A 25,248-nucleotide genomic window follows, 5' to 3' on the forward strand; every position below is an offset into this window, starting at 1 on the left:
GCATTCTTATTTGTAATTATTATTATTTTTATATTAAGGCTCAGGCAAACTTAATTTTTTACTTAACATGAACCATCATACTTCATAAATCTTGGGTCTTTGTTGCTCAAATAATAAAAAATCTGCTTGTCATTCAACTGTCCAAAGGCCAGAGTGAGACACAAGTAAGGTTTATTGTACATAATTTAAAAAATATATATGTTTTTTTATTCTATTTCAGATTTCACAATCGTAAAATGTGGTTTAAAATGTAGAGAAAAATCCCACTTTCACTGCTGCTATTGTTCAGTGATTGTGTTAACTCGGGCAAATTTACTAAACCACATTGCCAGCCAGCATTCCCCATCAACCCATCCTCAGTCATCAGCTGTGCTGCAGACCAAGCCTGAGTCATCTGTCCAGGATTCACAACCTCAGTCATCGTCTACCCAGCGGACACAGCCACAGGTGACCTCTGCCATGCAGGCACAGCCTCAGTCATCTGCCCAGCAGACACAGCCCCAGGTGACACCAGTCAGGCAGGCACAGCCTCAAGGAAGGGAGTCCTGCGAGCAATTCTACAGCACCATTGACTTCCCAGGATACTGCTCAGCAGATTGCCACTTTAATGCTGGAGGGGAATTCCCCAATGACAATGTTTAATTATTTTTGTTTATTAAAGACGATCAAAAAAACTGCTGTATCTTAATTTATTATTATTTTCTTGGTAACTTGTCAGTCTTCCTGCTGTACATCTGTGTACACACGCGCGCACGCACGCACACACACGTTAGGCAGCACTAATCATAGTTCAATCGTGGTATTTGTAGAAAAATTAAATGTGGCCAAAAAACAATTATCACTAGTACTTTTGCAAAAGTAAAACTAGTTAATTTCTATAAGTGTAATCTTTCGGGAATCCTTTTTAATAAGTAATATTTTTGCAGGAGAAATACTATTGAAATTCACTTAACCGTTTTCTTGAATGAAATTCATGATTTGATAATATTTGTAATTTACATTAAAACATTTAGCAGGAATAACCGCTTTTGTGTATTTTATTAACAATAAAAACTGTTTTCGAGAAGTTGTAAATGCATTTCCTGTTTACTGACACGACGTAGTGGCATCGACGTTATTACGTCTCCACTAACCAATGAAATTACAAGTGGGCGGGACTGCATGTGCAGCCCCGCCCCGATTTCCACTAACCAATGAAATTACTGGTGGGCGGGACTGAATGTGCAGCCCCGCCCCATATTCAGCCCCGCCCCAATCTGCGGGCTGCAGATGGGTATAGTTGGTTAATTCCACTACGGGTGTTGTGCGTCTATTCAAAGTAAGTGTATTATATCTGACCTTTGTAGCGTTCGCAGATTTTCTGCAATTATCTGGCGGGTTGAACTGCTTTAACACATGTGCTTAATGCTAATATACTCTCTTGTTTTTAGCTCGAAGCTTTGCTGTAAACACTTCTGTAATGCGTTACTCGCGGGTTATCTACAGAGTTTCTGCAGGGTCTTAAATCTCAAAATCCAAATTTTAGGCCTTAAGCAGTCTTAAATTTACCGAAATATTGTGTTGTAGGCCTTATAACTTTTTTAAACGGGTTTAAATTTCCTTTTTTCATGTATTGCTAACGTATAGAAGTAAAGTTGGTTTTATATTCGCACATTCAGAATTTCTCCTAAACTAACTTAATATAACTTTTTTTTAGTAATTATTTGCTAATTCTAAAAAGGGAAATCATCTTATCAAAATGCAACATTGTTTACAGTCAAATAATTAGAGGTAAAATTGGTTTTATATTGGCACATTCGTTCATTTAGAAGTCCCTATATTGTTTACCATGTTACTTTGAATATTCGATCAGAATTAGCATGCAAGTATGACTTTGAAACAACATTAAAACTATCTAGATGACTGTGAACAATGTTGTACTTTGATAATTATTGGCTGCTTATATGATTTGCCTATTTAGAATTTGAAAAGAATACTTTGCTGAAATTTAATTATTAAGGAGAACGTCTGAATATCCAAATATAAAACCAACTTTACCTCTATGTGACCAGTTGAGATGAAATCTGTGATCAGGAGTCACGGTTCAGTAAATCAAAGTTCTCCAATATATATATATATATATATATATATATATATATATATATATATATATATATATATCAGATTTTCAATATGAACATGTTTGCTGAATCCCAGCATTTTAGTGTGCTTTCACACTTTGTTCAATTGGCTGGACCGTACCCAAGTTCGATTGTTCCCCCTTGCCACCTTTTCAGTTGTTTTGTGTTCACACTGTCTTATTTCCTGCTGTACCCCGCTACGCTTGCGTCATCGAGCTGCTGTTTTGTTTACGGCCATTGCTAGGTGATTGAGGTAAAGTTGGTTTTATATTCGCACATTCCGACTTTCTCCTAAACTAACTTAATATAACTTTTTAAATAAATATTCGCTAATTCTAAACCGGGAAATCATCTTATCAAAATACAACATTGTTCACAGTCAAATAAATAGTAATGTTGTTTTCAAGTCCTACTTAGATGAGATTTCAGACTCAAAGTACCATGGTAAACAATACAGGGACCATGTCACAAGTTGTCACTGAACAAATGTGCGAATATAAAACCAACTTTACCTCAATCGGAAGCAAAGCCCTTAAATGGAAAGACGTCCACACATCGCGGTCATTCTGCCTTTACTGAATCTTTTGGTTTTGGACATACAGAAAGCGACTTGCGTCCATCTGCTGCAAAAATATTACAAATATTCAGAACATCACACAGTGTGCAGAAGCTGTTTTTGGAGAAGAAAGACTTTAAGTCAAAACCTCCACAATCATTTCAGACTTCCTCATCTGATGTGGTGAGACCAGCTTGTCTGAGCGTAGCCTAGGAGGCGGAACTCAAATCTGGCTTTGGTTTGCTGCAGTTTGGTCAGAGTCAGTTGTTCCTCTGCCAAACGAAGCTGTGCTTCTGCCCTTTCAGTCTCTTTTTGTAATTGTTGAAAGTGATTGCATTGCATTGCATGCATCCCTTATTAATATTCTAAAAAGAAAAATATTTTCCATTGTGATGAATATATAAATCAATTAGTGACAGAATAAAATTGATTGTTTTTGGTCAATTTTGACTGCTGTTTGGGGGAATATTTTATGAGGCCAAACTCTTTCTACTTTGCTGTAGGCCTATACTGAAAGGCTGAATATGTTAAAGCCTACCTAATCACTGTAGCCTGATGGATGAACAAATACAATTAAAACCTTATGAATAAATAGGATATCTTTTAGATACTGCATATCCAAATATAGTGTTATTTGATACATTTTTTAAAGTTTTCATTACATTTTGGGCATGTAATCTACGCTGAATCCACCCTTCTGATGGGATCAGTTTAATCCAGGTTTTTTGGATCAAAGTGATCCAAATCTACAAAAAATGTCTGAAAAACCCAAACCAAAGTGTTGATCCGGATCAAAACAACGATTGCATTATGTGATCTAATCCGATTATGTAATCCGTTTTGTTTAAGATTTGATCCAATCCCTTATCCAAAATCATAGTGGATTACTTTTGAAAAACCGGGCCCAGAAGGCGTAATACCCAAACAGCTCATGGAAAAAAAGTAGGCATACGGAGTATATGTGTATGTAGCAAGGACTACACCACTGGTTTGTTGTACAGTTGGCAGTTCACATCCATTATTTGGCTGTTGCTAGGTGACAGTCACGAAAGCAAAGTGTCAAAATGGAAAGACTTCCGCACATGCCGGTCGATTTAATCTTTTAATTTTGGACATACAGAATCTTCATCTTCTGTCATAAAGGGCTTTTCTTGCACACATTTCCCTACTGCTTCTGTGCCATTCCTTTGATCTGAGTCTGTTTTCACTGAAGCGCAGTCATCATCATCATCATGTTGTGTTGGGCGCATATATGCTGCTGATCAACAGATTTGGTGGCAACAGTTTTGATAATTGATATTTCAGGAGTTCACCTGGTCATTCAGTCTTGACAGATGATGGTAAATGAACTTGCTGTCCTCAAAGTCTGGACGCAGTTTATACTAATGATTGGCACACCTGAATGATTAGGCTCCTCCCACACCTACACTTACGACTTCATTCAGTGATTTTGATGAATAGTTGATTCAGCTCTAATCTGCTCTTATAGTGCTGCATTTCTGTTAGGCTTTCTCTATTAGAAATGCTCCTTGCTCTGTGTTTGCTGATATTTTTCATATTTAGACAGTTTTTTTTTGTTCAAATATAAAGGAAATTAATGTAAGTGTTTTTGAAAATGAAGAACAATTAATGCCTGGTTTGTTGACTCCAGTGTGTGCAGTGCTGAACTTTAATTTTCTCTGTTTCAGTTCAGTTCATCAGAAGAGCTGGGTGTCTATGAAGAGTGACTGGTCTATGGATCCCGCAATCAAACGACCTGCTGTCAGGTAGATCATCACTACTCGCACATGATTACACTGCAACATTTATAGGATCATGCATTTCTAGAAGATCAGAAATTATTACACTTTATTCTCACAGTCCAGTCAAGGCATTTTATTACAGGGAACAAAATACAGGTAACTTTAAAACTAAATGTCCACACACTCACTGTTACAACCACTTCGATGTTAGTCTAGGGTAAAAGTAATAACATTTAAAAGGTGTGGTGCTTTCACAAGTGATGGGTGCAAGCAAAAGACACAAACAACAAAACTGCCAACAAAAGTGATTTAATGTACAAAAAGTGAAAGCAGAATAATGGCCAAATAAATATACAAAAAGAAGAAATATTTATAATAATAATAAAGTGGCAAACTCAAACAAAATTAGGTCAACTCAAGAGTAAGGGGGCGATTAGTAAAGCCAAATCAAAGTAATAAATATAACAACACAATTCCAACTCATAAACAACCCCTTACCTCGCTAGGAACATTAAAGAAAAAGAAAAGTCTTCAGCGCCATGCGTCGTATTCTTCCCTATACTGAACTATATAAAAACAAATACACAGATGGCGTTCACTTCTTACCTGGTGTTTTAAACAATGGATTGTCTACGTGTTTGCAAAATGGAAGCCGTACGACATCTTCCCTGTCCACCTTACTCTGAGGAAAAGATTGAACTTGAAATCTCTCAATACTATCAGGTAACAGCTGGGCCAGAAAGTAACAAACAAAAACAATCAAAATAAAGATGTACTAAAATAAAAAAATAGCTCAAAATGATCAAAAGTAATACAAAATAATTTTACCCAAACAAAAGTGAAGCAAAAACAACAAAAAACAAAATCATGTCAGCAAAATCCCACAAAAACGAGATCAAAGGAAAAAGGCGCTCTCCTCCGCTCTTCTTGGCGTCCTTTTATATGACCATGCCATGTCGCCCAATGACGATTGACTGGTCTCCCGACCAATTGGCTGTCGCAAAGGTGGATCTAAAGGAAATGACTGGCTGGAAGAAATAGAGAAAACGAGAGGCAAAAATACTACAAATATACGGCAACCGTAACACTCACATTTGATCATTAGTGAAGTACTGAAGTTGTAATAAGTAAAGTATTGAAATTGTTAGAGTTCTAATTGTTAGAGTTAGTAGAATGAATGGCAAAAGAGATACTTGTTTAAAATGAAACTGTGTTTAAATCTTCTCTGTTTATTATCTTAATAAAGTGGAGCAATGTTACACTGCGGTTACTGAAATCCTGAACCCTGAGAACAAACGCTTGTATGATCTGGAGATTATTGGGTTAAACAAACACTATATTCAGTCAGAAAGTGAGCTGACAGAAGCAGAGCAAACACAGTCATGGTGAAGCACTGAAAGATTCAGACAGCTGAGATGGCAGAAGATTATTATTTTCTTATTGATGGCAAAACATTTAACAAGTATATGATCACAACAACCTTCAGGACTACAGAGAGCAGAATACAAGATTCAGCAACATGAAAACATACAACTATACAATAAAAGAAAACAGTCAACATTACCACATTACACACTACAGCAGATGAACAGGTAATCTAGGATCATTTGTCCTCATGCTTGTGCTTTCTCACATTTTCATCTTAAAAGGTTTTAAATGTCTTTAGTGAGCATCCAGCATCATTGTAAATAAATGATATCAAATGACTGATGGGTTACATTTAATAAATAACAAACACTGTTAAATGTTTACAGCATTTTGAGCATTTGACGTGATCAGAGTGTGGTGTTTAAAGTGCTTCACAATAGATCTATGAGAGACATTTGAAGACTGTAGCCGGTTCTTGCTGATCTGGGACAGTTTCTGCATTACTATAGTTTGGTTCTGGATTAAATCTGTGTATTGTGTCTCAGCTGTTTCAGAGAAAACACACATGACTTTACTAAAGGATCTTTACATTCATACTCATTCATTCTTTGTGTCGTTGTTGTTCCTGCAGTGTGGTAGGAGATGATCAGACCGGAGACCTGCAGCAGCATGCACTCCAACCAGAACATGATGAACTTCAGAGAGTCAAAGACCAGCACAAAACCAGCATGAAAATCAAGTATGAGAGATTATTTGAGGGAATCAACTATCAAGAGACTCAAACCCTCCTGAACAGGATCTACACACAGAATTACATCATAGAAGGAGGGAGTAAAGGGGTGAATAGAGAGCATGAGGTTTTACAGATGGAGAAAACAGCCAGAAAAATACCCTCACAACACACTCCAGTCTACTGCAATGACATCTTTAAAGTCTCAGCTGGAGCAGGACATGAGGAGAAGACAAAGAATGAGAAAGCCCAGATCAAGACTGTTCTTACCAAAGGCATCGCTGGAATCGGGAAAACCGTCTCTGTGCAGAAGTTCATTCTGGACTGGGCCGAGGGAAAAGACAATCAGGATGTAGATTTCATGTTTGTGCTTCCATTTCGAGAGCTGAACTTGATCCGAGATCATCAGTACAGTCTTCACAGACTTCTGCTGGACTTTCATCCTGAACTTGAAGATCTGGAGCCCAAGATTTATGAGCAGTGTAGAGTTGTGTTCATCTTTGATGGTCTGGATGAAAGCAGAATCACACTGAACTTTTCAGATGAAGAGAAAGTTTGTGCTGTGACTGAATCTTCATCAGTGGCTGTGTTGATGTGGAGCCTCCTGAAAGGAGATCTGCTTCCCTCTGCTCTCCTCTGGATCACCTCCAGACCAGCAGCAGCCCATCAGATCCCCTCCAAATACATCAACCGTCTGACAGAAATTCAGGGATTCACTGAGCCTCAGAAGGAGGAATATTTCAGGAAGAGAATCAGCGACGAGCATCAAGCCAGCAGAATCATCTCCCACATCAGAAGAGCAAGAAGCCTCCAGATCATGTGCCCCATACCAGTCTTCTGCTGGATCTCCTCCACTGTGCTTCAGAAGCTCCTAGAAGAAGATCTGAGTGCAGAAATCCCTCAAACTCTGACTGAGATGTACATCCACTTCCTGCTGATTCAGATCAACATGAGGAAGCAGAAGTATGAAGAGAGAGATAGAGAGGAACTCCTGCAGTCCAACAGAGGAGTGATCCTCAAACTTGCTGAAGTGGCTTTCAGACAGCTGATGAAGGGCAATGTGATGTTCTATGAGGAGGACCTGTTTGAGAGCGGCTTAGACGTCACTGACGCCTCAGTGTATTCTGGGATCTGCACTGAGATCTTCAAAGAGGAATCTGTGATTCATCAGAGGAAAGTCTACAGCTTCATCCATCTCAGCTTTCAGGAGTTTCTGGCTGCTTTCTTTGTGTTTTACTGCCATTTAACAAAGAATAGAGAACCGCTGAGGTTGCTTTATGAGAGTAAATATTCAGATGATGAAGATGTGTCAGATGATGATTTATCTGAATATTCATATGATCAATATCTACAGGTCATCTCTGAGTTCTCTCTGTGTCATCTGCTCAGTTTAGCAATATATAAAGCTGTCAACAGTAGTAATGGTCATCTGGATCTGTTCCTGTGGTTCCTGCTGGGTGTCTCACTTGAGTCCAATCAGAGACTCTTACAGGATCTGCTGACACAGACAGAGGAGAGCTCAGAGAGCATCAGGACAATCACACAGCACATTAAATACATGATCACGAGACATGTCTATCTCTCAGCTGAAAGATCCATCACTCTGTTCCTCTGTCTGCTGGAAGTGAAAGATGAGACTCTGTCCAGAGAGATTCAGGAGTTTGTGAAATCAGACAAACACTCAGAGGAGGAATTCTATGATGCTTACTGCTCAACAATCTCCTACATGATTGAGATGTCAGAGGAGCCGCTGGATGAGTTAGACTCTAATAAATTCAACACATCACCTGAGGGAAGATGGAGACTCATACCAGCTGTGAGAAACTGCAGAAGAGCTCTGTGAGTATTCATTCATTCATCACAGAAGACACACATCAGTCTGCACTGAAGACTCCAACCGCTACAGTTTTGTAACCAATACAATTCACTACAGTTTTGAGTGTGACTCCAAATCCAGACCTCCATGGGTTAATACATTTGATTTCCAGTGATCATGTCTGTTTGATTTTATAGTCAGCACATTTAACTGTGTAAAGAACAAAGTATTTAATAAGAACATTTTATTCATTCAGATCTAGGATGTGTTATTTTAGTGTTCCCTTTATTTCTTTGAGCAGTGTATATATAGTTTATTTTCAGTGTTGCTTTTATTATTGTAGACTGGACTCATGAACACTCAACAGTGCTCATTTCTTACTGCTGATTTTGTTGTTCTTTGTCCTCTACACAGACTACAGTGGTGTTATCTCACTGTTCAGTGCTGTGAGAGTTTGTCTTCAGCTCTACAATCCTCAAATTGTGTCCTGAGAGAGCTGGACCTGAGTTACAATGACCTACAGGATTTAAGAGTGAAGCCTCTCTCTGATGGATTGAAGACTCCAGACTGTAAACTGGAGACACTGAGGTAAAATAAAAGAAAGTTTCCATAAAGTAAATGCTGCCACAAATGACTTTTACATTGTGCAACGAAGTATGATGCAGTAACGAGCATATGCTGTAATGTATATTATTTTTGTTTATTCACTGTGAATATTTCATATTTCAAGTGTAAAATCAAATATGAGAAAAACCTGTTTATACCAGATATAATATTGCTCTTAAGTATAATTTCTGCTGAAATTATTATTGATTCATGTTCTTTGGTATTTTTAGGGCATCTCTGAAAGAGCTGCGTTTCTGCAGATAGTTAGCCCACCACTGAGTCTCTTAATTTACTAGTGTAAATGTGTGTAAAGTTATATTTAGTCAGTTTTTTAATTAATTTCAGTAATATTATTGACTAATATGAAAAGGTTCATATCATTCATTTACAATGCAGTTTGTAAAGTCATATTTTCTGTCAAGTGGTAGATATATTATATAAGAGACTTTCTTTTATGAGGATCTAAATGGATTAGCATTGTAAACATTAAATAAAAGATAAAAAAGTATTATTTTTATTTCATGTATTACATTTTTTATTACGAGACTCCCAAAATCATTCCTAATAAATCTGTCTGGCTCTGCTCATTGGGTTTTATTTTATGTCTGACTTGTGAATTTGTATGTGTTGTAGTCCAATAGTGTAGTAGTGTTTACTATAAAGCTGGTTATTTGCTTTTCTTTATTCTTCTTTAAATCTAGTGATTCATTTATTATCATTAATTTTATTGTGAAGTCAGATAATAGCAAATGCTAATGATGATTATGGTTCTCACAGGAATACACTAAACAAGAGTGAGTTCAGCCAGCTGGAGGTGTTACAGTGGACAAGGGTGATGGAGGAGAGGCAGGTTAATGAAACCATGACAGGTTTACAGGACAAGGCAGGTGGACAGGGAGAAGGGCAAAGCCAAGACAGGGACTACTGGACAGTAAACCAGAGCAGATCCTGTGGATCAGGATAAACAGCTGGAGCACAGAGCTGTAGTTGAACCCTCCATGATGATGCAGGTGTAGCAGAAGCCCACCTTTGTGGAGGTTTGTGGCCAGAGATGCTCAACACCCTGCTGAAAAATCCAGCTTTAACCAGCCTAAGCTGGTTAGCTGGTTTTAGCTGGTTGACCAGGCTGGTTTTAGAGGGGTTTTGGCCACTTCCAGGCTGGTTTCCAGTCATTTCCAGCCTGGTCTTAGCTGGTCAGGCTGGAAAATGACCAGCTAAAACCACCTTGACCAGCCTGGTTATTGCTGGACAAAGCTGGTTTTGGCTGGGCTCCCAGCCTGGTTTGGCTGGTCAAGCTGGTTTTAGGCTGATTTAAGCTGTTTTTTTCAGCAGGGCAGCTGGAGGCCCTGATGTGGCCACCATAATAGCTGGGGTCATGGCATCCATCTTGTGTAATGACTCTTAGGCAGTCAGACATCTTGGGAAGATACTGAGGGTTAGCAGCCATGACAGGTGATGAAGCCACAGGATTTTAGAGTGTTGAATGTTCAAAAAAAAAACTGAACTAGTAAATTTGAGTTGAAATCTGAAAATGCACTTCCTGTTTTCTTCTAATTTGTAAGATTACGTCTGTCTGAGATATTGGGTGTGCCTAACCTACTTAACCACGCCCCTCCAGCTGTCAGTCTTTACAACAGACAGGAATGGTGAGGAGAAGGAGTCTGTTGGGTTGAAAAACATTAGGTGCATTCGACTTCATGCAGGTCTTAAAATGGTGCATGCTGGGTAGAAATGTTGTTCGGAATGACGCTGCGCCAACGCCAGGTGACTGTCACATGTGGGATCAAAGTACCATGACAGCGCTCCGAGATCAGATGAGTGATTCAGGCCATGCAGCATTTGAACCCTTTGAGCCGCAACTCAGAAAGGACTCAGTTCAGTGTTTCCAGTGCTCCTATGTGTGTTGTTATGACCATTAAACACATTCAGAGAAGTCAAATGAGTCTTTTCTTTTTCCCTATGATGAGAAATCACTCCTCATAGGCACTTCAATAAGTTTCATCCATACGAACAAAATAATACAATGTCCTTTTTGTCCTCTACACAGGCTACAGTGCTGTAATCTCACTGTTCAGTCCTTTGAGAGTTTGTCTTCAGCTCTACAATCCTCAAACTGTGTACTGAGAGAGCTGGACCTGAGTAACAATGACCTGCAGGATTCAGGAGTGAAGCTTCTCTCTGATGGACTGAAGAGTCCAAACTGTAAACTGGAGACACTGAGGTCTGAGTTCAAACACTTGATTGATTGATTGATTGATTGATTGATTGATTGATTATAATTATTTATTACTCTTAAAAGAATTACTAAAAATTAAACTGTAATTTTGATTTTTATTTTCAGACTGGTGACGTGTAACCTCACTGTTCAGTGCTGTGAGAGTTTGTCTTCAGCTCTACAATCCTCAAACTGTGTTCTGAGGGAGCTGGACCTGAGTATCAATGACCTACAGGATTCAGGAGTGAAGCTTCTCTCTGATGGACTGAAGACTGGAAACTGTAATCTGGACACACTGAGGTAAATGATTGTACACTCAACAACAACAAAAATTCTTTTGATTTAGATGGGAATGTCCTGATATGTTTAAGAGCATTAGTGGATAAACTGCAAAATTCTGCTTTTTTAAATGAAAGTTGCTCTTTTTCTTATACAGTTCAGGAAATCAGTCTATGTTAAATATTATTTTAATTACATCTAAAATCTTTATTTATATTTTTATTTGATCATGTTTATAGTTCATCTTTAAATTGGTTTATTGGAAAGATATATTCAGGATTTTGTCAGATGTTTTGGTCATTCTGACAAAAAAACAGAAACAATGTGGATGAGGTCTGAGGAGGTTTCTGGACCCTTCAGCAGTTTTGACAGGCTCTAATAATTTGCCATTTTGCAGGTTTATAAATATAAAAAGTCTCATGGCCCTCTTGTCTAAACTGAAATTTAGCAGTTTTTTTACATTTCAAAATATTCAAGAATATATTAGATGGCATTTAATATTCTGTTTTATTAAATAACACTAGTCAATAATTCTAATTAACACAAATTCCAATAGTTTGTCATATTATTAACATCATAGTCTGTATTTTTTACATCAGATGATTTACTAAAATCACACTGTTAATGCAGTCTGTGTTCTTCTTTCTCAGACTGGCCATTTGTAATCTCACTGTTCAGTCCTGTGAGAGTTTGTCTTCAGCTCTACAATCCTCAAACTGTGTCCTGAGAGAGCTGGAGCTGAGTAACAATGACCTGCAGGATTCAGGAGTGAAGCTTCTCTCTGATGGACTGAAGAGTCAACACTGTAAACTGGAGACACTGAGGTAAAATATATTACACTCAACAGATTACAGGATTGTGATTTCAATCGTAACTATACTAATGTATGTTTATAAAAATATATTTAATAGCATTACTGAGTAAACTGCTAAATGTATCGTTTAATATAGTAAACTGCAAAATGTTGCACTTTCAGAGCTTCTCTTTTTCCAATATGCCCAAATATGACTTGAAGTTAAAGGAATCAGTTTATTTTAAGGATCTTTTAATTAATTACCTATATGTAATTAACTAAATATGTAAATATATGTACTGTATATATAATTACAATATGTTGACTGAAGTTTTTCATGAGCGCCCTGTTCAAGTGCACATCAGTCATTGTCACTCAGAAACATGTGGGACACCGCTCTATTTCTTAAACTCCTGGCTGCTAAAGCTGAATAGAGGTGATAGAGGTGAACTAAACTAATAGAGGTGAGCTAGTTAATGTTAATTGCTAGCATGTTCCATCCCAAACATAAGAGTTAACATTTGCATTGGTTTAAAAGTAGTGAAAGTAATATATAATGTATGTCGGATATTTGCAAATTTTAGGAGCGTCTTTAAAGAAACGATACCTGATTAGGGCTAGGCAATGTGGACTTCAGAGGAGTTCAGTGTTTCTTTCTTCTCCAAATATTCCTCTTCAGAGATCGTGCTTGCTTATTCTTTCAAATTTAACCAATGACTGTATAAAATATGGGCGACGCGACAGCACCATTTCCCATTGAACGCTTTGAGGGCAAAACACCTCGTGATTGGCACAGACTTTCGCAAAAGACGTGAAATTGGAGCCTGGGTATGCACAGAAGGACTGTCTGATGGAGCCAGATAAGGAGCCGTGGAATCGAGCTTCCAACCAAACGCTTGATGTAAAATCAACCACGCTCCCCAAACTTCTCACTTGACCGCCGGTATCTGCACTATAATAAAGGCTCGTTGATGTAAATATAAGCACTTACATTTAAAAACACGCAATAATATACGGTTTAAAAACTGTGTGATGTAAGCTGCTATAATTCAATATAAGCAATACATGTTGGACTGCAGAAATAAACCATCTTTCATACACTGTAGCCTGAGTTAGACTACATTTAAATTTAGTCATTTAGCAGACGCTTTTATCCAAAGCGACTTACAAATGAGGACAAGGAAGCAATTTACACAACTATAAGAGCAGCAGTGAACAAGTGCTATAGACAAGTTTCAGGTGTGTAAAGTCTAAGAAGCAAAGCATTAGTAATGTATTTATTATTATTATTATTATTGTATTTTTTTTTTTTTTGAGAGAGTACAGTTAGTGGTATAGCCAGAGAGGCAGTTAAGATTAGGAAGGAAAGTTGAGTCGTTTCTTGAAGACAGCAAGTGACTCTGTCGTTCTGATGCAGTTAGGGAGTTCATTCCACCAACTGGGCAGATTGAATGCGAGAGTTCGGAAAAGTGATTTCTTCCCTCTTAGGGATGGAACCACGAGGCAACGTTCATTCACAGAACGCAAGTTTCTGGAGGGCACATAAATCTGCAGAAGTGAGAGCAGATAAGGAGGAGCAAAGCCAGAGGTCGCTTTTTAAGCAATCATCAGAGCTTTGAATTTGATGCGAGCAGCAACTGGCAGCCGGTTTGATGCAGCTGAAGAGGTTTGATAGAATTAGCTGGAAGCCCGGCTAGTAGAGAGTTGCAATAATCCAGTTTGGAGAGAACAAGAGCTTGAACAATGAGTTGAGCTGTATGTTCAGATAGGGAGGGTCGGACCTTTCTGGTGTTATATAGTGCAAATCTGCAAGATCGAGCAGTTCTAGAAATGTGGTGAGAGAGGTTTAGTTGGTCATCAATCGTTACTCCAAGGCTTTTTACCATTTTGGATGCAGTAACGGTTGCCCCATCCATCTGGATTGAAAAGTTATGGTGTAGAGTCGGGTTGGCAGAAACTTCAAGCATTTCCGTTTTCGCGAGGTTAAGCTGAAGATGATGATCTTTCATCCAGTGTGAAATGTCTGACAGGCAGACTGAGATGCGAGCTGGAACCGAGGGATCATCAGGGTGAAAAGAGAGGTATAGCTGGGTATCATCAGCATAGCAGTGGTAGTAAAATCCATGTTTCTGGATGACTGTTCCTAAAGATGTCGTGTAGATGGAGAAGAGAAGTGGCCCAAGAACAGAGCCCCAAGGTACCCCAGTGTTTAGATGCTGTAGGTTGGACACCTCTCCCCTCCAAGACACCCTGAATGAACTGTCAGAGAGGTAAGATCTGAACCATTAAATAACAGTGCCTGCAACGCCCAGTGACTCAAGCGTAGATAGCAGGATCTGGTGGTTTACAGTTTCAAAAGCAGCTGATAAATCCAGCAAGATGAGGACAGATGATTTAGAGTCTGCTTTAGCCAGTCTGAGATCCTCCACGACCGAGAGCAGGGCAGTCTCAGTTGAGTGGCCTTTCTTAAAGCCAGAATGCTTGTTGTCCATGAGGTTGTTTTGAGTAAGAAAGTCCAGGACTTGATTGAACACTACTTTCTCCAAAATCTTGGCCATGAATGGAAGCAGGGATACCGGTCGGTAGTTTTCAAGTAGTGATTCAGGTTGGGTTTCTTTAGCAGTGGGGTTACCCTAGCCTGCTTAAATGAAGTAGGGAATAAACCAGAGTCAAGAGATGTGTTAATTATGTGAGTCAATGTTGGTATGACTGCAGGAGAAATGGCTTGCAAGAGATGAGAGGGTATGGGATCAAGCGGACAGGTGGTTGCATGGCTAGATAGTACAAGATTGGACACCTCAGACTCAGAGAGCTGGGAAAAAGAGGTGAGTGTGTGTGGTGTTGGTGGTGTATCTTGCGTGTTTGTTGTAGGTGCAGCAAATTGAGCACTGATTTTTGCAGTTTTGGTGCAAAAGAATGTAGCAAAGTCATCAGTAGTGAGTGTGGAGGATGCGGGTGGAGGAGGAGGATAGAGGAGGGAGGAAAATGTTTTAAAAAGTAAGCGAGGATTGGTGGCACTGTTGACTATCTGACGAAAGTATGTCTGCTTTGCAGAAGTAACCTCAGCCGAGAAAGAGGACAAAAGAGTTTGGTATGTTATGAGCTGTTCAGGATTTTTAGTTTTTCGCCAAATTCTCTCTGCAGCCCGAAGTTTTGAGCGATGCTCACGGAGAACATCAGAGAGCCAGGGTGCATAAGGACTGGTACGGGCTGGCCTGGATGTAAGAGGACATAGTCTGTCTAGACATGCTGCTAGTGTGGAGCAGAGTGTATCAGTGGCACTGTTCGTATCAAGTACAGAGAGTTTGCAAGATGGAGGAAGAGAGTCTGAAACAATGGTGGATAGTCTATTGGGTGAGAGAGCGTAGGTTTCTGCGAAAGGCAACTAGAGTTGGAGTGTGTGGCGGCTCAGGAGTAATGTGGATGTTGAGAGACAGAAGGAAATGATCCGATGTTTGTAGTGGAGTTACTAGTGTTTGATCAGCCAAGCAATGTCGAGTGAAAATAAGGTCTAGCTGATTACCTGATTTGTGAGTAGCAGAAGTAGGTGCTCTTTTGGGGTCAAAAGAGGCAAGCAGAGTCTGGAAGTCAGCAGCTTGAGGTCTTTCAATGTGAATGTTGAAGTCACCTAGCACCAACAAGGGAGTTTCATAATCATAAAAAGATGAGAGAAGAACATTAAGTTCATCTAAGAAGTGACCTAATGTACCCGGTGGGCGGTAGATGACAACCACATTTATGTTTAAGGGGTGGATAATGGTGACTGCATGGAATTCAAAGGAGCTGATTTTTGGCAGGGACGGTCTCTGAGTGAATTTCCATTCTTTGGAAGTTCCATTCTTTTAGACTAATATGAGCACAAAAAATATTCTCTTATAACAGGGTTGTTGGTATTTGTTATCTTCATAGGGGTAAAAATAACACTTGTAAAATATAAACAATAACATACAAACAACACATACATTTTTAGAAAGGTTTTTATTTTTAATTAGCAATCAACAGAACCCAAAATATAGCCTACACACCAAAGTGTAGCAAAATTAGCTCATTTTATGAATATTAGTGATCAATAATAACGAGTTATTATTAATTATTAATATTCCGAATTAACTTATTGTTAATGTGACCAAATAAATATAACAAGACCTCGCCCGCTCGTCTGAGTCGACTCTGTAATGATCTATTTATTTAGAAAGGGAATTATAACTACTCCTTGTGAAGTAGATTAAACATTTACAAGTTTTGAAAAACTTAATATCAGCTTGTAGCAAAAATCGATCATTTAAGTTACTTTTTCTGTGAGGCAAACAATACAATCCATGTGATTATAATGGGATTTATTGACTAGTCTGACATGCAACAAACAAACGTACAAAGATAACAACAAAAACATAGATGAGAAAACAAGTGAGGAAATAAATAGTTTAGATAAAAGAATGGCAAATCTACCTCAATTCCACTCACCTATTAAGGATCACCAAGATTATAAAAACACTTTTTTATGAGGGGCACAGCTTTAACGCTTAACTAAATACCTGGATTTAGTGGGTTTCTCTGTCTCTCTTTTTGCGAGTTTCTCTGATGCGTTGGAGGATGGAGTCCTTTAAGAAGTCCTTCCTTGATGCGTGGAGCTTGCGATGCAGATCAGAGTATTCATGAGGCGCAAACTTTAAACTGAATTTACTTTGCTGGAAAATAAGAAACATGGACTCGGGTGAGTCACGCGGGTACAGAAATGTGGTCTGCCCTCTCAGGGGGGCAACTCTGGAGACCTTCTTTCGGAGATGTTTTCTGCCCAGAGCTTTGGGTATAGATCGGTTTTGATTATGGGCCAAGTTACACCCATTTTCTACTGACTGACCAATAATTTCAGGGCAAAGTTGGAGCGCGAAACTTTCCTTTGTCTTTGAACCACTCATGCATAATAAGCGCCCTCCCGAGACATATGGATAGTCTTTAACTCAGAGCCTTAAAGAATGCAAGCCGTGAAGGTTATTATCATGCACTCAGCATCATGTGTTGTAAAATAGCAGGAGAAACGTAATGATACTAAACACAACACTCTAAACACACATTAGCTAGCATCTAGGCATTTCTATACTGTATAAGGCTCAAAAAGGACTTTATTAAAGCATTCATATACTGTTTTAACTACTTTGGCTATTGGGAAGAGTATATAGATTGCAAACACACATTACATATCATTTGGAGTGAGTTTTGAGTTCTAATAGTTATTTTCTTCGAATCTGAAGGGGGCTTTGGAATGTGATTGGGTTTGTAAAGGAAGGAGGGAATTTACTCCGTTTCCCCATCTGCAATATAGGTTTAACAGTGGCAATGGGTCCCCAGCGTCCAATAAGCATCTCGGGGTAACACTGGTGTCATGCACAGTGACCTTTGCTCCAGACTTCCTGGAGCCCAAAAAACAAACTTTTTTAAGCCAGAATACTATATGGGCTAAAGAAAGATGACTCCCTTTCTTCAGCTGCGGCCCATATGTTACAATAGATAACGATTTACCAAGCAGGAAAAATTGTGTGCTTAAAAGATAAATACAGCAAGATTTCTAAATATCAACAGGATATTTACACATCCCAACCCTGTTATGTACACTATTTTATAGACAGCCGGACACATGAGGTCTGATTCACTCTCGCTTGTTTACTCGCATTACATGTCTGAACATCATCATACATTCATACATTCCGCTTCCAATGTACCCTTTATAGAACACCTCCCCTTTTAAGTAAGAACCCTCTAACATTTACTTATAAGAACAAACATTCCACTACAAGTGACATCATCTGTAAACATTATCTTGAACTCAAGCAAACAACTTTTTCTTTTTTTCTCTGAACATAAGCTCTTTTCTCTTTACAAGTTCAAACACTCAGGGGGCCGTGACACTCTGCCTGAACTTGTCACATAAGACTCCCTGGGCCTATCCTTGTCTCTTACAGGATGGATATGAGTTTCAGTGGTACCCGTGTCATGCGTTGTGTCTCTGGATTCAGTGAGTTCTTGATGTTGCATTGGGTGCCTTGAGTGCGGTTTCTCCTTAGCAGTCCTTCATCAGTGTGTATGATGTAAAATCTTGGTGTTCCCGCAGAACTCATGACTGTCCCTTGAGATTGTTCTCTTGGCAGCCACACACTTTGTCCAGGTTGCAGTATTGGCTAAGGACGTACTTGGTGGCGCATATCATACCAGCATCGCTGTTTGTCTTTTGCTTGCCTCTCACATATCCTGAACTTCTTGGTTTTTGGCCATCGAGGTTTTAAAATCTTGGGAAGCTGTGGTAATGTAGTGCGCAGTACTCTCCCCATGAGATGTTGTGCAGGGGAGTAGCCATTCTCTAGAGAAGTAGTCTGATATATCAGCAAAGTTTGTTTTCTCTCCGCCTCCTTTCCACAGTCCTTTTACTGTTGCCACTGCACGCTCTGCTTCTCCGTTTGATTGTGGGTATCTCGGACTGCTAGTAATATGTGCAAACCCAGTCACTTGCAAAATTCTTAAAAAGCGCACGGCTATACTGTGGTCCATTGTCTGACATAACAGTCTCTGGAATCCCATGGCGACTAAACACATCTTTTAGCGCTGCAATAAAAGTATCTGCTGTGGCTACATTGAGACATGCTACTTCAATGTAGCATGAAAAATAGTCCAGAAATATGAATAGTCCAGGAGATATGTAGTCTTTTCCCAGAAAAATAAGTCTGTGCCCACTCGCTGCCAGGGTCTTTCAGGCACTGGGGTGGTCAGCAAGGGTTCTCTGTGTTCTGCTCTATGCTGTGAAAAAATAGTACAGTTCTCCACCAACTGACTAATGTGAACAGACAGTCCTGGCCACTAGACTCCATAATATACAATACCATCGTGTATGTTATGGAGGACCTCTTGCCTCATGCATTGAGGAATTACTATCCTCTGGCCCCTGAGGAGTAGCTCTCCAGCAACAGTAAGCTATTCTCTTTCAGGCCAGTATGGCCCCAACTCAGGGGGAAGGGGATGTTTCATTGGCCACTCAGTCTCGCAGTGTTGGATGAGTTTTCCACAAATAGAATCAGCTTTCTGACTCTTGATTATTGTAGTCAACCTTGCCTCCGAGAGCCTGAATCACTGCATCCACAAACGCCTTTACTTCCTGTTTCTCCTCCTCTGTAAATGTATGTTTTACTGGGGCTCTTGATAATGTGTCAGTGGTTATGAGCTGCTTACCCGGCACATTCACAATGTCAACTGTGAACTTCATCAGTCTTAGCTGAAACCGCTGGGTTCGTGGAGCTCATCCAGTGCTTTAGTGCTCAGCAGTGACAGAAGTGGCTTGCGATCTGTCTCAAGTCTGTCCTTTAGACCAAGAAGGTAAGATGACAGACATTCGCTTGCCCATGTGACAGCAAGGGCCACTTTTTTCTATCTGGGCATAATGTTTTTTTGCCTCAGAAAGGCCTCTGGAGATGAACACTACTGGTTTCCATATACCATCTGACTGTTTTTGACTCAAAACACCACCCAAGCCAAAGGAAGAGCCATCAGCAGCAACACATGTCTCTGCTGTTGGTGAATATGGGGACAACACTCTATGAGAGCTCAATACCACTTTCAATTTCTGGATCACCTTTTTTGTGGTATTTCCCAACACCATTCGTTTTTCTCACTAAGCAGGTCTTTGAGTGGGCAGGTATATGATGCAAGGTGAGGCAGAAATTTTCCTAGATAGTTAGCCATGCCCAAAAGTCTCCTAACTCCTGTTGGTTCGGGCATCTCCATGATCGCCTTGACTTTACCAGATTTACGTCCTGTAAATCAAGTTCAGATAACCCCAGGAGATCAACGTGGAGATCGGCTAACATTAGTTTTGTCTTCCTAACTGTTATTTCCGACCCATAAAGAGAATTACTGCTAGATAGCGATCACCTGTATTTCCCCCGTCATCGTTACTTAAATTTGTTCACAATGTGTCATTTATTGTGTGTCATTATTATCATTTAACAAAGGTTAAACTCAATGCCTGCACTTTGCGTTTACATAGTAGCCTGCATTTGCTATTATATCAACACAAATGGTTGTAATAACGTTAACAAAGGTGAGGTTTTATATAATAATAAATAATAATTCAATCGCGCCAGCTCTGGGCTGCAGCAGACATTACTCGTGGGCCAATCCGGCTCGGATGCGTGCACATCTGGCCAGATTGACTTGGGCCGGAATTGGGCAGTGAGTCCATAGGCATCCGGCCCGAGTAGACAGCAGACAGAGTCGGGCCCAGGGGTAAGTCTCCGGCAGGCAAGAATCTAGCCGGAACTGGCCCGAGTGTATTTTTCTATCTGGGTGGTTAGGCGTGTATCAGTAAACTAATAAAGCCAGAAAAAAGCCCTGACCTTACCAAATAAACAGTGTTCCACCAGATCCTGTATGTCAGAAACTATAGTTTACTGCTGAACTCGTTTTATCGTGATAAAAGAACACAGAAATCGAACAATAACACTTCAGTTTGCTGCCGAAGCTCAGACAGTCTGCTTTGAGAAACTGTCAATCACAGCTCTCAATCACGGTGAAACGCCCAGCATTAAACTACTGCTAAAAACAAACTGTTTACAAAAATGAAGATCTGCACCTATATCAGCACGATAACCAGTGCCTTAATTGACCAAAACCATCTTTGGGGACATTTTATTGCTAGTGTATTCATTTTTTTATTTGGGCTCAAGTCTCCTTCATTAACCCAAGGGGGATCTAACGGCCAGGACCTTTACTCAAACGCAGGCTTTTGGCACACGTGCATTTAACACACAGGATAATGTGTGTGTGCAGGCCGGCAGTGGCGTGATGTGTGATTGTCCAACTGTGTGATGTGAACTCTTGCTGTGTTTGTAGATTGTCTGGCTGTATGGTGACAGAGGAAGGCTGTGGTTTTCTGTCTTCAGCTCTGACTTCAAACCCCTCACACCTGAGAGAGCTGGATCTGAGCTACAACCATCCAGGAGATTCAGGAGTCAAGCTGCTCTCTGAACAACTGGAGGATCCAAACTACACACTGGACAAACTCAAGTATGTGGAGCATCACTGGCCTTGTGCTTTTCCACTGAATGGCTTTTAAAAGACACTAGAAAGCTCTTTTCTGATCTTCAGTTTTCTGTGAGGGTTATGGGGTGAGGACAGACAGAAGATACAGCTTGTAGAGTATTCCAGTCATGTCTATGAAGAGCAAATCATTGAGTGTGAAATGAATCTCCTCTGTAAATGTTGGAGTGTATTGGCTCAGTTGTGACATTAAGCGGGACACACTGTACAGTTTCAGCATTTGAGCTGAGCAGAGAAACTTCTTCCTCCATTTGTGCTGAAGAATCCTCCAATATCAGGTCAGGAACAGGGTTGGGGATTGAAGATGGATTCAGATTCTGGAATCAGACACTTGGATTAATGTTCAGACTCTTGTTCTAAAATCAACATCTGGATTCCTCTTCTCTGTGCACACATGTGTATTTTTCACTTGCTAATCTGTCAGGAACTTGGGCGCTGGCGAGCAGCTTTAATAATCTGAACATAGTTTAGAGATGGACTGCAACATGTGCTCAAAGGCTGCATGTGCTGAAGAACGATGGCAAAGCTAAGTGTGATCACTGTAATAAATGAATGTTGCAGCAGGGTGTCTCCATCAACATGAGCAGTAGCTGCGCTCGCTTCACCAACAGCAGAGGAAAAGAACACACTGTGTTAGATTCATTGTGCATCCCGGCTGGAACCAACAAGTGTTGTGTGTTTTAGCTGAAGAGTTTGAATCGTGAAGCTGAGCAGCTCAGTGCTAGCTTTAGCTTATTAGCTGAGGGGGAAACTAAACAGCTCATTCTCTCTATCTGTGTGTGTTTACAGTCTGGATCATGGAGGAGACACAAGGATTACAGCAGGACCACGCAAATGTAGGAATACTCACACACACACACTCTCTCTGTCTCTCTTACTCTCTCACACTCTCTCTCTCGCACACACACACACACACACACACACACACACACACACACACACACACACACACACACACACACACACAGCTGTGGTTATAAATGTGTGTGTTCTTGTGTTTAGATGCCTGTTTCCTCACTCTGGATCCAAACACATTATACACTGGTCTCATTCTGTCTGAGGAGAACAGAGAGGTGAAGAGTGTGGAAAAGCATAAGCCGTATCCTGATCATCCAGACAGATTTAATGGTATTTATCCTCAGGTGCTGTGCAGAGAGAGTGTGTGTGGACGCTGTTACTGGGAGATTGACTGGAGCGGAGATAATCGTGTGTGTATAGCAGTGTCATATAAGAGCATCAGCAGGAAGGGACTAGGTGATGAGTGTTGGTTTGGACGTAACGCTCAGTCCTGGAGTTTGTGCTGCTCTTCCTCCAGCTTCATATTCTGGCACAATGACACACGCACTGATCTCTCAGTAAAGCCGCTCAGCAGGAGAATAGGAGTGTTTGTGGATCACAGTGCAGGAACTCTGATCTTCTACAACATCAACAGAGACACAATGAGCCTCATCCACTCAGTCCAGACCACATTCACTGAACCGCTCTGTGCTGGGTTTGCTGTTTGGCGTCCATCATCAGTGAAACTGTGCTGAAGACTGAGGAGGAGCAGTAGGTAGCTGTGTGTGCGTGTGTGTGTTTGTGTGTGTTTGTGAGAGAGAGAGAGAGTGTGTGTCTGTCTGTGTGAGAGAGCGTGTGTGTGAGAATATGTTTGTGTTTCAGTGTGTGTATGAGAGTGTGTGTGTGTGCGCGTGTGTGTGTGAGTTTTTTTTGACAAAAATACTTTATTACATGATTTTTCATTTCACACATTGTAACTCCACAGCAGATCTAACAGCAGCTCTCCTTCCTCCACATTCCAGACAGCGTCCTTATGACACACTGTTGTTCAAAGGTTTCAGCTTCATTTATGGCCTTGTAATACTTCAAATCTATTGTAATTCTGGATCTTATGAATGCTTTAAAACTGTAAATCTCTTGATCATGTACCTTTCATCTAGAATATTAATATGAATTATGCCCTTAATGACTCCCTCCCTGGCTAATTGTCACATGACATAGCGATAAACAAATGAACCATTTACATAATTTAAGTATTTTATACTTCACATGTTCTGATTTTATCAGCTTTTCATGAACTCATGATGAAACTCGTGACACATTCAATATGAAATCTGCTGCTGATACGGGTGCCATGTCTGACATTAAATTGTGTCAAAGTTTAAGTGAAAACACTGCTTCAAATATTCTAAATATTTTTCAAAATGAAATTATAATACGAATATTTTTACTGAAATGTTTTTTTAATTAAAATTCTTGATAAATTAGGAGAATTTCTCAATCTTGTTACAGGTTTACAACCCAGAAACAATGAGATGTGTAACAGGGTTGAATGTGATGGGGTTGAGTTTTTAAAACAAAATGGCCTCTGCTCCTCGTGTGGTTTAAAAGAGAAGGCCCACATGGCAGCAATTAAACAAGAATATGTTATATTGTTTGGAAAAAAACAATAATTTTCCATCTTAGTTTTACGTTACGGGGTTGATTTGTTAAGCTTGACCGTACTCTTCCTAATTATAATAAACATCATAAAACGTAAAGAAATGAAAATATATCTTGCCTTGTACATGTTTGCTCCTCTAAGACTACAACACAGTTATTTAAAATGGTAATAACACTTCACAATCAGACAGTTTTTATTTATCTCTTATGTTAGCTTTAATTAATTAAAGATTTAGGATGTACCTGATGAATTCTTTTTAAAGACTGTTCAATGTCAATTGCCAACGATATCTCACAGCAATTCCTAACTTTTTTATTTGACTTGTACATATGAATGTATAGGATCTCATTAGTACATTTTAGTACTTTTAATTTGCTCATCCCTCAATGATGGTTGGGTTTAGGGGTGAGGTTTGGTGCCTTCTTTTAAAAATCCTCCATTTTCGTAGATCTGAACTCTGAATTAGCCACTAAACTGACAAAACCTAAAATAGTTGTTCCTTGTGGGATCAGGCTGCATCTGCAGAGTAAGAGTAAACAGGAGCTTTAATCAGATTTGAAGAACAAACGTTTAATAAAACAGGCAGCTTTGTTTAACATTTGGTTTAATTATATTTATTGGACATGTGGGTCAAATATAGGACATTTGAGTAGCATACTGCATTTAAATTAAATCTTTCAACTACTTTATTACTTTTGTATTTTACTTTAGATTTACAATCACATCAATTAATACTTTAAATTACATTATTCAGTTTTATTTCAGAGATTAACATAATTAGAATTTATTTTAATTCTTGTGTTTAATTTAGAGTTACCGATGCATTGCTCATGGATTTAAATTAGATTCATTCAATTTAATTCCTGAGAACTGTTCATCTAATGACTTAAATGTACTTGCTTTTTTATTTTTAAAGTAAATACATATATATTTACATATTATATATATATATATATATATATATATATATATATATATATATATATATATATATATATATATATATACATATATATATATATATATATATATATATATATATATATACATATATATATATATATATATATATATATATATATATATATATATATATATATATACATATATATATACATATATATATATATATATATATATATACATATATATATATATATATATATATATATATATATATATATATATATATACATACATATATATATATATATATATATATATATATATATATATATACATATATATATATATATACATATATATACATATATATACATATATATATATATATATATATATATATATATATATATATATATATATATATATATATATATACATATATATATATATACATATATATATATATACATATATATATATATATATATATATATATATATACATATATATATATATATATATATATATATATATATATATATATATATATATATATCCGCTTGATCCCATTCCCTCTCATATCTTGCAAGCTA

At 38.7% G+C, this 25,248-nt stretch overlaps 2 protein-coding genes across 2 annotated transcripts in view; one reads left to right on the forward strand and one right to left on the reverse strand.

Annotated features, from left to right (window-relative positions):
• LOC130222025 (NACHT, LRR and PYD domains-containing protein 12-like) overlaps positions 1–25,248 on the reverse strand; it is a 272,015-nt gene that overhangs the window by 104,939 nt on the left and 141,828 nt on the right.
• Positions 1,290–24,397, forward strand: LOC130222026 (NACHT, LRR and PYD domains-containing protein 12-like). Its single transcript, XM_056454635.1, has 10 exons — positions 1,290–1,318; positions 4,370–4,442; positions 6,418–8,355; positions 8,747–8,920; positions 10,986–11,159; positions 11,280–11,453; positions 12,083–12,256; positions 21,103–21,276; positions 22,099–22,145; positions 22,312–24,397. Exons 2-10 carry the CDS (start codon positions 4,393–4,395, stop codon positions 22,839–22,841), a joined length of 3,435 nt encoding a protein of 1,144 aa, XP_056310610.1. The 5' UTR covers positions 1,290–1,318; positions 4,370–4,392; the 3' UTR covers positions 22,842–24,397.

The sequence above is a fragment of the Danio aesculapii genome, chromosome 4 (assembly GCF_903798145.1).
Source record: "Danio aesculapii chromosome 4, fDanAes4.1, whole genome shotgun sequence".
Lineage (NCBI taxonomy): Eukaryota > Metazoa > Chordata > Actinopteri > Cypriniformes > Danionidae > Danio > Danio aesculapii.